The 13,793-nt window shown below is 41.6% G+C and overlaps 1 protein-coding gene across 1 annotated transcript in view; it reads right to left on the bottom strand.

The window, feature by feature from the left end:
- Positions 1 to 254: 254 nt before the first annotated feature.
- SLC28A3 (solute carrier family 28 member 3) overlaps positions 255 to 13,793 on the bottom strand; it is a 57,717-nt gene continuing 44,178 nt past the window's right edge. The window contains exons 11-18 of the mRNA XM_059926319.1: positions 12,369 to 12,494; positions 10,640 to 10,770; positions 8,899 to 9,067; positions 8,292 to 8,489; positions 2,304 to 2,385; positions 1,552 to 1,650; positions 1,224 to 1,341; positions 255 to 375 (exon numbers count right to left, since the gene is read on the bottom strand). Of these exons, the coding sequence (XP_059782302.1) occupies positions 255 to 375; positions 1,224 to 1,341; positions 1,552 to 1,650; positions 2,304 to 2,385; positions 8,292 to 8,489; positions 8,899 to 9,067; positions 10,640 to 10,770; positions 12,369 to 12,494 (1,044 nt within the window). The remainder of the gene's footprint in view (positions 376 to 1,223; positions 1,342 to 1,551; positions 1,651 to 2,303; positions 2,386 to 8,291; positions 8,490 to 8,898; positions 9,068 to 10,639; positions 10,771 to 12,368; positions 12,495 to 13,793) is intronic.

The raw sequence follows: 13,793 nt of genomic DNA, 5'->3' as shown, positions 1-13,793 counted from the left end.
GATACAAATGATCAATAATTAGAAATATCCTAGTATATTGTACTTTGGAGATAAAGAGTCCTTTGGGCATTTAGGTCCCTACTTCATCATCACCACCATCACCACACACACACACACACAAACACAAGTCAACTATTTACACATGGATTAAAAAAAATTACTCTTGTGCATGAACAAAAATGAAATCACAAATAAATTACTCAAGGTATTCCAAAACCTTTTTCACATTTTTTCTGTTGGAGAAGTGGCTGAACTCAAAAAGGAATCCAACTGCAGTTTAGTGTTGGTGGACTCAACAAATTGCAGCAGTGTTTCAAAGAATACAGGCTATGGTTTCCTGCTGGGATGACCTCACCGGGACCGTTGGCAACAGTGCTGGTGAAAAGTAGAATAAAACAGTTAGTTGAGCCTTAGAAAACAGAAACAGTAGATGAGCAGAAGATGACACATTAGAGATTGCATAGGGCGAGAAGCTGATATCCTGCCTCACATTCCAGTTAGGGTGGGTTAAGGACAGAGGCACCAGAGAAGTAGTTTTGCCTCTTAAATCCTGTTTGGCCTGAAAGGCTCACCTTATTTCCTCTAGAGTAAAAGAATAAAGGATAGAAGCAATCCTTATAAAAACACGTGCACATTAAGAAGGGCAGATGGAGTGGTGATGCTGCTTTTGAAGATAGAGACTGTACGGAGTGGGGGTGGCTGGCGTGGGTCACTGATGGCCCCTCATCCACTGTAGCATCACCATCATCATGTTGTCAGGGAAGCCTGCATTGCCTGATACCCTTGAAAGGGAGGCAGTACCTAGTAACTACTAGGGCATGGGCTCTATGGGCAGAAAGACCCAAATTTTCTTGGGTCTTTCTATCTTGATCTTGCTTGCACTCATTTTGCTTGGGTAAGTGACGTTGCCTCCCCAAGCCCAGATTTTATCTAACGCTTAAAAAAGCAGTAGTGCCTAACTTATACAGCGGCTGCAAGGTTTAAGTGAGCTAATTCATACAAAGCACCTAATACACAGCTGGGGGCATATTAAAATGTTGGAGCAGCACTGGTTAGTGCTATGGTTTCTAGTCTTAGTTAGTCAAGATGAAAGGTGGTTAGAACCGCCACACAAGTTCTTATATTAAGAGTTATGAAGTTACAAAAATAAGTGGTTGGGGTCTTTTGGTCTATTTTTATGATTAATGATGGATATAAAGAAGTTATCATCAAGAATACAATACCTGTTCAATAGACTCTGGCAACAAGATACTACATCGGTTGTGTTTCTAACCAAGCTGGAGTTGAAGGCATTCTCCAAAATGTGATGACAGCTGTCCACAGGAGTGCTGCTAAGTACGCCTGGAAGTGGAACAGAGTGCTGCTTATTTAATTAATGAAGTCACTGAACTCTGCTTCTATTCTTGGCTTCTCCACCATGCTCCACACATTTCACCTCACAATCTGCTTAACGGCAGCTCCGCCTCTCAGCTCTCTGCAGAGGCACCGTCCCCCCAAAGCTGCCATCCTCTGAGCACAGGGAGACCGGACACAGAGGACGCAATGCAGTACCTGCGATGCAGGCTGTCATGAAGCAGGCGATGGTCCCTGCAATCAGAGCTCTCATTGCTCCTGCGGCGATGTCACGCTTTCTGGAAGGAGCTATGGATGCTGGGAAATGTGGGAGCAAGCATGGCAGATTAATGTTGAGCCTGTTGATTAGAATTCCAAATTCCCAGCCTTTGAGAATTGTTCTGGGGCTGGAGTCTCAGGTCCGTTGACTTTTCTTTTTTTAAACTGAGCTGGAGAATTCAAGATTCAAGAGCTCAGTGATGAGCTCCACGTCCAGAGAAGTTTCTCTGGTGTAGGAGAACTCACAGTATGTTCATGAGGGCATGACAAGGCAAATGGGTTTCAAGGAAGGATTCCAAATATCTGCAACTCATCTGTCACCATCTCCTTCTTTGCCCATGGTGGCATAGAATTAATTAATCACGGCATTTTCCCATTGAATTTCCACTGGCCCTCAGAATCCTTCTCCAGCTGGTCATTATAAATCTACTGGAATTGGCATACAAAGTGTAATCTATTTGTCATCTTTGAGTGGAGTAACACCTGTACATTTGAGCAAATTTTTCCCGACATTAGCTTGAATAGACATGGGGAAAACTACATTGCAGAGCAGGGGTAAAAAATAGACTCGAAAGAACTTACTGCTGTTGCAGGGCTCTTTTTTTCAGACACAAATAATGTTACAGAGCAACATGGAGATTGGAAGCATGTTTATATCATATCTGTTGTTGGAGAATATTCTTTTCACTTACTGAGTCCGCCGATCACTATTCCTAGGGAACCGAAATTGGCAAAGCCACAGAGAGCATAAGTGGCAATTGTCTCAGCACGAATCTAGGAATAAGCATAAACACACAGATGTATACGTGATGTGACCCAGCTGAGTATATCTGATATCCTAACTGGGCTTCCTATTCCGACTATGGAATCAATATTGACAAATAAATGTACAGTGTATGGTGTCAAACACCTGTTGCTTCCTGGTCTCTTTTTTCCATCTCCCCTTGAATTTATTTTTCTTTTTTTTTGGCTGTGAGGGGTCTTCGTTGCTGCCTGTGGGCTTTCTCTAGTTGTAGCAAGCGGGGGCTACTCTTCGTTGAGGTGCGTGGGCTTCTCATTGTGGTGGTTTCTCTTGTCGTGGAGCATGGGCTCTAGGCGCACGGGCTTCAGTAGTTGCGACATGCAGGCTCAGTAGTTGTGGCGCACGGGCTTAGTTGTTCTGTGGCATGTGGGATCTTCCTGGACCAGGGATTGAACCCGTGTTCCCTGCATTGGCAGGCGGATTCTTAACCACTGCACCACCAGGGAAGTCCTCCCCTTGAATTTTCAGGGAGGGAAAGGGGCTGTGTGGATTCAGAGACTCTCCATGAAGTTCTTGGAGTTGGTAGTGTTGGCCTCTACAAATGCTATTTTCTGCTCGATGATAACTTCTAATATTCAGTATGACCTGGCCACTTGCTATATTGTGTCAGGCACAGTACTAGCTGCTGACAATACAAAATTGGTCCCAGAAAATACTCACATTACATTTATTTGACAAAGGACTTATTCAGAATGTATAAAGAACAGTTATAACTCATTAAGAGGACAAGCACCCAATAAAAAACATAAAGAGATATCATGAAAGATACACAAATGGCCAAAATAAGAACATGAGAAGATGTTTGACATCATTAGTCACCAGGAAAATGCAAATTAAATTAAAACAATGAGCTTACTACACATCCACTAAAATGGCTAAAAAAGATGGACAACACCCAGTGTTGGCAAGGATGTTGAGCAATTGGAACTCTTGTACATTGTTGGTGGGAATGTAAACTGACACAGCCTGTTTGTAAAATACAAACATACTTGGCAGTTTCTTATCAAATTAACATAACAGCCTGTACGACCCAGTAATGCCACTCCTAGGAATGTTCCCAGGAGAAATAAAAACGTGTCTTCAAGAAGACTGTACGTGAATATTTATAACAGCTTTATTCACAATAGCCCCAAGCTGGAAACAACTCAAATGCCGTTCAGTTGGCGAATGGATAAATAAAGTGTGGATATGCATTAAAAAAGAATACTACTCTGCAGTAGAAAGGAAAAAACGAATACATGCAACAACATGAATCCTAAGTGAGTCCATTTATACGAAATTCTAGAACAAGCAAAAGTGATCTATAGTAAGAGAAAGATCACTGGTTTCCTGGGACTGGGTTGGGGTGGGATGGGGTGGTGTTGACAACTGGCCATGAGGGAAGTTTTCTAGGTGTAGTGGAAATGTGTGATATCTTGATTGTTTGTGGTCGTGGTTACACTGGTGACAGATTTATCAAAACATACGTACACCAAAAATAGGCCTTTTTTGTATGCAAATTATACTTCAGTGAAAAGGAATTATCTTAGTAAAAACGAAGCTCACAGATACCAGAGGGGCTCCCTTCAGCTGACTGTGGTGTGTGCTTGCCTTTCTTTGTTCCTCAGCTCTGACCAGACCATAGGAATGTTAGGTAGTGGGAGAGAGAATAGTCCTTTCACAGGGCAGTAAGAAGATGGCAGGTGAATTCTTGGAAGCGTGAGCATGACCCTCCTTCTCTATTCCAATAGGCAAGAGGTGCTGCTCAGGCCAGACAATCTTCTTCAGGTTGAGGGGCTGATTATGGGAGGCTTGGAAGATTCAATAGGCTCGGTTGTTCACCAGAGGCACAGCCAATCTGGCAAAGGCACCCACACAACCGAGGCAATAATTTTCTTTGCCAAAATCCTGAGAAAAATCTATGATTTGGTTCAAAGAACAAACCTTTTCTTTTTTCTTTCACTAACTGGATTTTTAAAAGCTCACATTCAAGACTCAAGTGCTCATGGTAAGTTTTTTTTTTTTTTTTTTTTTAATATTTAGTATATATATATATTTTTTAGTAATTGTTTTTTGTTTTTTCCCTTTTTAATTAATTTATTTATTTATTTTTGGCTGTGTTGGGTCTTCGTTTCTGTGCGAGGGCTTTCTCTAGTTGTGGCAAGCGGGGGCCACTCTTCATCGCGGTGCGCGGGCCTCTCACTGTCGCAGCCTCTCTTGTTGCGGAGCACAGGCTCCAGACGCGCAGGCTCAGTAGTAGTGGCTCACGGGCCTAGATGCTCCGCAGCATGTGGGATCTTCCCAGACCAGGGCTCGAACCCATGTCCCCTGCATTGGCAGGCAGATTCTCAACCACTGCGCCACCAGGGAAGCCCTAAGTTTTTTTTTTTTTTCATGGTAAGTTTTTTGTTGATTATAAGTCTCCTCTTTTCTTTCATAATTTCTGAGAACTCCTTTGTTGATATTCTCAATCAGCGTGCATACAGTGGGCAGGAAAAAAATATTCCAAGTATTTGAGCAGTCCACTGTTTCTGGAAAAGCTCATCATCTTTGTCCCCTGCTCTGTCTAGTGCTTTTCATTTAGTTCAGTTGGTTTCAAAAATAGGCAAGCTTATTAAGAGACCGTGAGGAGGGAGATGGCATAAAGTGCTTGAGATTCCTCTTTCTCCTTCTGGGGATCTGTGGGAAAGGGATACACAAATGTGGCCATGTAGGGTTTTATGATAAGAGGAAAAGGAGGCTGGGATGATTCCACTTTGCCCTTGCCCATAAATGTGCAGGATTATGTGATGGAAAGACAAATACCATATGATATCACTTATATCTAAGTGGAATCTAATCCATCCATAATACATCTTCCAGCTCTCCTTGCACAGGAGCAAAGGTGCCACAAGTACAGTCATTGTAGCATTACTTCTAATAGCAAAAAATTGGTAACAGTGTTCATCAACAAGGGACTGGTTAAAATAAGTTATGATGTGCTCATACTGTGTCACAGGCATTGATATGGTATGGCCTCCAAGATATGTTACCAAGAGCAAAGAGCAACACCGACAACAGTGAGCATAACGTGGAACGGGGAGAGGAGGTGAATGGCAGAGAAATAGGGAGGATGACTTCCTTTTCCTTCCATACCTCTTGTACCTTTTGAATTCTGTACCATGGTATGTTTTATGTGTAAACAAACATGCAAAGTATTATCTTGAAGAAGGAGAAAATGATGAAAAGGATGGAGTGATAAAGAGCTCATTCTGGGGACAACATGCTACATACGCCTTTCTCTTATTCTTTTAATTGAAGTATAGTTGATTTACAACATTGTGTTAGTTTCTGCTGTACAGCAAAGTGATTCAGTTTTATATATATATATATATATATATATATATATATATATATATATATATACACATATATATATATATTCTTTTCCATTATGGTTTATTACAGGGTATTAAATATAGTTCCCTGTGCTATACAGTAGGACCTTGTTGTTTATCAATTTTATATATAGTAGTTTGTATCTGCTAATTCCAAACTCCTGATTTATCCCTTCCCCCTCCTCCTTTCCCCGTTGGTAACCATAAGTTTGTTTTCTATGTCTGTGAGTCTGTTTCTGTTTCGTAAATAAGTTCATCTGTGTCATATTTTAGATTCCACTTAGATATAAGTGATATCATATGGTATTTGTCTTTCTCTTTCTGACTTACTTCACTTAGTATGATAATATCTAGGTCCACCCATGTCACTGCAAATGGCATCATTTCATTCTTTTTTATGGCTGAGTAGTATTCCATTATGTATACAGACCATATCTTCTTTATCCATTCATCTGTTGATGGATATTTAGGTTGTATCCATGTCTTGGCTATTGTACGTAGTGCTGCTATGAACACTGGGGTGCATGTATCTTTTCATATTATAGTTTTGTCCAGATATATGCCCAGGAGTGGGATTGCTGGATCATGTGGAAACTCTATTTTTAGTTTTTTGAGGAACCTCCATACTGTTTTCCATAGTGGCTGCACTAAAGTACATTCCCACCAAGAGTGTAGGAGGGTTACCTTTTCTACACACCTTCTCCAGCATTTATTATTTGTAGACTTTTTAATGATGGCCATTCTGACTGGTGTGAGGTGGTACCTTGTAGTTTTGATTTGCGTTTCTCTAATAATTAGTGATGTTGAGCATCTTTCCATGTGCCTGTTGGCCATCTGTACCTACACATTCTGACCGCTTAGATGGAGGTCGTCAGCGGGCATAATGCAATGGATTACACTGGGTTTTTGCCTCATGGACCCAGATTAAATGTTTTAGTCACGTGGTACTTTTTCCAGTAGATGGTGGGACACTCCCACCACTTGTTGGTTGGTGAACAGAAATTGTAGGAACTCATCCCCATTTGGTTGACTGGAAATAACAAATTGGGAAAAACAAAATGTTTTCCCCTTTGTGACTCAACAATAGCGGAAGCCATTGAGCTCATATCTCCAAATATCTTCTGTGGGTCTGCCTCTGGTTGGGCTCACTCCCAACCTAAATCAGCTCTACTGTTCTATTTCTGTCCTCTTAATAACCTGTTCACAAACCTGCTTAGCACAACCAGAACTGCGAGCTTCCTTTTAGCAAAACTATGTTCTCCAGGCAACTGCCAGTTGGGGATGGAAAACATTTCACTTAATTTAGCCTATTCTTTACTTTTGGCAGGGAAGCAAGCTAGTTTGTGGTGGCATCCAAACAATAAGGACATCTGGCCAAGCTCCATTGCGTGGTCAGTTGAAGAATGAACATTTGAGACGCAGGAGACCTACTGTCCTAGAGCTCTTGTTCATATCAGATGTGTGGGTCAAAATGCCGCTGACCATAAAATACAAATCAGTACTCTCCTGGAGTTTGCTGTGATATTTGTGTGACATGTGGGAGGAAAATTTGCATGTTTGGTGTTTGGGAGGCTGGGTGAGATGGTGGTGGTGGTCAGAGGCGGGCAGTCTCAGTTAGAACCTTGGGCAGCATGCTTTCCCTCCCCGTTCCTTTTAAAGCCAAATATCTGCCCAGGACATTAATTCCAAATGGATTGTTTTAATGAGTCATGGTGGTGGTCGGAAATGTTCACCATTTCCCTAAGAGTTTTGACGTGTGACAATTCTGTTCTTCTGGAAAGTAGAAGTTAGAGACTCAGCTGCAAATATGGCTTAAATAATGGCCTCTTCCAAGTTCCCTCATCCCATTCAAGGCCAAGCAGACATGCGCATCTCCTTGCAGGCTATGGACCCGAAATCCTGACATAATTATAAGGTGGTTGTCTGAAAGGTCCTGAGCTTTTTCTCTTCCCTCATTCACTTGGAGAGTAGTTACTGTGTCTCACTGTTTCTTTCGGATGTCCAGGTGCTTTGCGGCACTTAGGCAGTTTCTCAGAGTTCAAAAAACTTCTTAAATAGGAAGGAAGAGTCCTTCATGGTCATTAGACTATGAGCCCCATGAGAGCAGAGGCCTTATCACTCATTCAACACCGTGGCCTCCGTACATAGCACAGTGCTCACAGAAGACATTCCATAAATATCTGTTGATTGAGTCCAATCCCAGCTCATATGACTCTGGGTTTGTATTGATAGTGCTCAAAGGTAAATGATCACAGTGGTAAGGATTAGCTGCGTTTCTTTCTGTACACACACACACACACACGCGCGCGTGCACGTGCGTGCACACAGACACTGTGATTAACTCAACACAACTGACAATTATGAGTCACTATGTACATTATGATGTCAGAGATTTTTGGCCTGTTTCCTTCTGATGTACCCCAGATGCCTGGCATGGTGCCTGACACACAGAGGCACCAGCAGCTATTTGATGAATGTATGTGTGTGACGAAGAAGTATATTGGGGGAAAAAATTTACTCACCGACATATATTGCTGCACACCATCCACAAATTTGGGTCCACCCTCTTGCCTTAAATGGATCAATTTTGAGAGTTTCTCATAAGCCACAAATTCATTGAAGAATGTCTTATAACCTATGAGTTTGGCAACCATAAAGCTGTCTTGCCAGTCCACTCCCATCATGAAGGCAAAGGGCATGAAGATGTAGGAGCATATTACCTACAAAAACCAAAAATGGATACTTTATTAGAGTAGTGATTTGCTTCTGGTTCTTCGGCCTGACCCTCATGACCAGATTGTTCCCGCCCCCTCTGTGTGTCCTTTAGGCACAGAGATCCCTGTGCATTCTCTAGCCTGTCTATATCCATTAGGAGTCAAGGATGAAACTGGGTCATTTGAAGTAACCTGGATTTTGGGGAACGGGGTCAGGACAGAATGGTTCTGTGTTGGGGTAAGGAGGGTGATAGGAGACAGCAAAAGGGGGGTGGCAATAGGGGGATTCATGATAAGTTTGTACATTGTATAAGAGTGCACTATACACGTTAGGAAAGGCTGTTCACAAACCTATTTTATTTTTAAACAAAGATTGGCGGAAACAAAAAGGAGGAAAAACATGATAGAATCATACCTCGAAACTCAGTTGTGGGTAGTCAAACATGTTTCCAAACCAGGACAGGGCTGAATTCACAAAAGACAACAGGGCCAGGAAGGCAATCAAATTCACAGCGATGTTTGCCACCAGGGAAATGGATGAGGATGCTCCCTGTGTTGCGGCTTCTAGGAGATTCTTTGAATCACTTTATCAAAAAATAGCAATTCCAGAATTACGAAGGGATTATCAGTGGATGGACATCACAGGTGTAGAAATGGCATAATCAGAGTGCATTCAAATGGAGAGACAAACTCTCAGACCCATGTCCTGGCTGAAATACTCACCTGAATTCTGTGAAATCATGATGGGATTTATAATTGTTGCGTGTAGGTGATGGGCATATGAGTGTCTAAATGTTATACTACTCTTTTAATTTGGAGGCGTTTATAATAAAAAATTGGGATAAAAATATTACAGGTTTTAACAATGATACTTAATTAAAAGTAGCTTCCAGAGAATATTTATAAAATATTCACAGTAAAAGAACTAGCAATTCAAGGAAGGCCTGTGTATCCACCACCTCATTTAAGAAATGGAGAGTCACATCAGCTTTGAGCACCCCCTACTTCATCTCGTCTTCTTCTCTCTAATCTCAGAGGTACTTAGCCCACTAGAATTTGCTTATGATTCCCTTTCTTTTCAATTTTCTTTATCCCTACATAGTACATTGTGTCAGTTTACATACTTGCTAACTATATAAGTGAAATCCACATATTACATATATGTTCTTTGGCAACTTGCTTTTTCACTCATGGTTATGACTCTCTCTACATACAAACAAGGGATGAATCTCAGAAACATATTGGTTGATGAATTCTGTTAATTAATGACATACTTTTGAATACCCTATATCCCTTAGTTTTTTCCACCCTCTTCTCTTTCTTTTGAACAGGGCAAAAAGTAAATGAACCTAAGAGGGGTTAGAAATACCTATATCGGGACTTCCCTGGTGGTCCAATGATTAAGAATCCGCCTTCCAATGTAGGGGACGTGGGTTCGATCTCTGGTCGGGGAACTAAGATCCCACATGCCGTGGGACAACTAAGCGTGCAGGCTCTAGAGCCCACGCATCACAACTAGAGAGACTGTGTGCCACAACTAGAGAGCCCGTGTGCCTCAACTACTGACCCCACACACCACAACTAGAGAGAAGCCCGCCTGCTGTAACGAAGAGCTCTCGCACCGCAACTAAGACTTAATGCAGCCAAATAAACAAAGAAAGAAATATTTTAATAAATAAATAAATAATTTTTAATAAAAAGGAATACTGATATCACACTTATCGTCCCTATTATATAAGAAACTTCCAGAAACGGTGATCCTATGGCTTTCTAACAGTCTTAAATTGTGGCCCAATGAACCCTATGCTATATTTAAAATTAAATATCTCTTCACCTAAAACTAATATAATATTGAAAATCAACTCTACTTCAGTCTAAAAAAATTAATTAAATGAAATATCTACACTGAACAGTCAAGGAAATGTATTGACATTTAGGTATTGATATTTAGAAAAGATCTCCTCGAGTACTGAAACAAGATATTTTGGGTGAAGTCTACATAGTCATGGGAAATTAAATTCACTTTAATTCACTGTGTTCTCTGATAATCAAATTCTTGCTGTACTTTGAATCTGGACTGGAGAAAACCTCCCCTTCTGCCAAACTCCTGCTTGTATAGTCAATAACTAATAACTAGGTGAACGTGTCCCACTTACCCATTTTCCATTTTCATGGCTTTCTTGAGGGTTATTTTAGGTGTTTCTGTCTCAGGCCAAAAAAGTTTAGAAATAGCCAATGCCGCAGGTGCAGACATAACTGAAGCAGTTAACAAGTGAGAGGACGAAACCTGTGATTTCAGGAGAAAGAAGACCAACTTAGATTTAGCTTTTCTGTTGTGTTCTGAATGAATGGCTCAAATGCCTTACAAGGCAGGCATTGATTACATGCCAGAAATCAATGTTTCTTTGGAGGCTTGGAAGAGCTCAAAGAGCCACACACTGGGTATCACCTTGAGAGGAGGGAGGAAGTTATACCAGTTAACCACATCCTCGGGGAGAAGCACAAAACCACAATCTGAGCATTTCAGAAGAGAATTAATCCTGTGTTGTAGAAACTTTCAAAGAAGATAACTCTACCTCTCTGTTGTTCCTCTGAATGTTCATATAGTCTCTAAAGCTATTTCATTACATCATCAGTTTAGATGGTGGGTATCTGGGGTGCAGGCATGGGTACACCCCTCTCCATTTTCCTTTTGCTTTCCTGATGTCCTTTGTGCCCCTACATAATATGTGTTTATCCAGAGTCCCTTTAATCTGTGAGCGATTTCTGTTTTCCTCTTTGCAGGTCTACTTAAACTCTTCCCCTTTCCCTTCCCACATCCTTATCTTGTTTCTGGATTCTCTTCCCTGTATTTTCAGAATTATAGAATCTGCACCTCCCTCCTCACTCCCATTCCACACAGCACAGTTTTGTAGGTAGAATTCCTACAGCAATCCATCTATGGAGTCAGTCAAACTGGTATTCCTGAGGCCTCCTTCACCCTTTTTTTCTTCCCTCTTCCTACTGATTCGTTCTGTGAGGCTCAGATGAAGTCCTGGAATGAAACTTGCCTATCTTGTAAGAATTCCTCATCACCTGGACCACACAGCTGCTGTGTTATTCCATTTCTCCACTGGGGGTTGTAAATAAGCCCTGTGCTCAGGGCATGTGCACCAGTTACCATAACGTTCTTCAGTGCCATCCCATAGACCACCTGCTCTCAAACTGGGCTATACATTGAAACCTGAGGATTGAAAAGAAATACTGATGCCTGGGTCTCGTCCCAAGAGATTCTGTTGAATTACTCTGGGGTATGGGCCTGGGTATTAGGGCTTTTAAAAGCTCCCAGGTGATTCTAATGTGAAGTAAGTTTTGAGAATCAGTGCTGTAAGCCAGGAGTCAGAAAATGTTTTCTGTAGAGGGTGAATAGTTTTAGCTTTTAGGACCACAACTACTCAAGTCTGTATCATAAAAGCTGCTTAGATAATGAACAGGATAGCTGGTTTCCAATCAAACTTTAGTTATAAAAAAAAGGAAGTGATCTAAATTTGGCCCATGGGCCATAGTTTGCTGACCACTGACCTAGATGGCCTTTAACTAGTGTCAGTAATAGTTTTTTTTTTTTTTTTTTACTTATTCAAATTTTCAGCCAAATCATAATATGATTTCATTCTGCTATGGTTGGATATAGTTCACATTTAGGTGGCAGAGATATGAGAGTGAAACACCAAGGCTCCTTGGGGTCACTCCATTCAAATGCCAAAGAAACTGACCAACTAGACAGCAAAAAGAACACTCTTTTGCCCTTCTTATCTGGCAGCAATGGTAAAGGAAAAAGCAGAAATAACAATAGCAAAGGAAGAAGAGGTTGAATTTTTCCGTAAATTAATCCCCAAACATTCTTACCCCAAAAGAAATGTATGCGCCTAAGACACTTCCAGCAATGGTAGAGAACCCGGCGGCCATGACTGCGTGGAGTTCAGACTTGGTGACGTATGGTAAATACGGTCGGATCAGCAGTGGAGACTCTGTCTGGAAACAAAAAGTGATCAGATTAAACGTTCCCTCACAAGGACATGCTAATTTACTCAAAATTCCATTCTCTACAGCAGTATTTCTAAGAGTGGACTTCAGACCAACTCTATCAGCTTGACTCAGGAACTCGTTTGACATGCAAATTCTCAAATTTATTGAATCAGAAACTCTGGGGCTGGGTCCAGCAGTAGTGTTTTAACAAGGCTTCCTGGTGGTTCTGATGCATGCTCATGTTTGAGAACCCACACCACCATTGTCTGGGTCTTTTGGACTCCAGGGCAGTGTGCATACAGAGTCACGTGTGAAGTTCGCAAAGCCAATTCACATAAGGCTCTCACCTAGCCTAGGATTGGACTGTGATGGCTTAGTACTGTTTTCTAAGGTTGGAGCACCATGGGCCAAGTAACTGCCCAGTGGTCTGGCCTTGGGAACTGTGATTCCCAAACCTCTGTGACTTCCTATCTTCCAGCTTCATCTCAACAGACCCTAAACCTCTTTGCTGATACTGTAGGGAAACAAGACACAAGTATGAAAAAATACCAGCAATAACATATACCGGTGCCCACAGGCCCATTCCTAATTGAGAATCAGAGACCCCCCTCTTCCCCTTGCACGGAAAGGAATCAATTAGAGTGTAGTTGTAAAGGCTTGAGTCCCATTAAGGAGGGCAGGTGGCCTGCAGCATGGGCTCTCCATAAATAATAGCTGCACTTTTAGCATATTAAGTATCAAATTGAGCACCACAGAAGCATGTGTGCAATTTTACAATTTTCCCCTCATTATTTCTAATTGTGCTATGAGATTGAGTGTGTTGAGCTTCAATTTATGGACCAAATAGAAACTCAGTACATGAGCCCTCTTACCCTGCAGGTAGGAGTAATCAACTCAAGATGGTGCCCTAATTAGTCCTGAGAGATTTTATGGCTATAATTATAACAATTTCAACTCCTGGGGAAAGAAGTATGGTCCCACTCTAAAGACTTTGCTCCAGGCTAGTAAGCTGGGCTTACCAATCAGAAGGCTCAGCCTGCCTGGAGCAGTTGTATAAGCCTACTGATCTGGAGCCATGTGTTTTTCTGGGTGACTTGATTTTTGCTTCGAGTTCAATTTCTTTGCACAGCCGTGCTAGCAAGTATTCACACTTGGTTTCCTTGGTGTGTGATTCCATTCTGCCTGAAGCCATATATCCTGAACGATGAGGATGATTATTACCATTTCTTACTGATCTACCCCTTAGGAATGCTGCCATTTTGAGGGACAGAACTTGGCAACATATTTCTTTGCTTAAATGGACTT

This window comes from Balaenoptera ricei, chromosome 6, assembly GCF_028023285.1.
Source record: "Balaenoptera ricei isolate mBalRic1 chromosome 6, mBalRic1.hap2, whole genome shotgun sequence".
In the NCBI taxonomy this organism is placed as follows: Eukaryota; Metazoa; Chordata; class Mammalia; order Artiodactyla; family Balaenopteridae; genus Balaenoptera; species Balaenoptera ricei.
The sequence above is the reverse complement of the archived record's forward strand: the minus strand, read 5'-3'. Positions and strand labels throughout refer to the sequence as shown.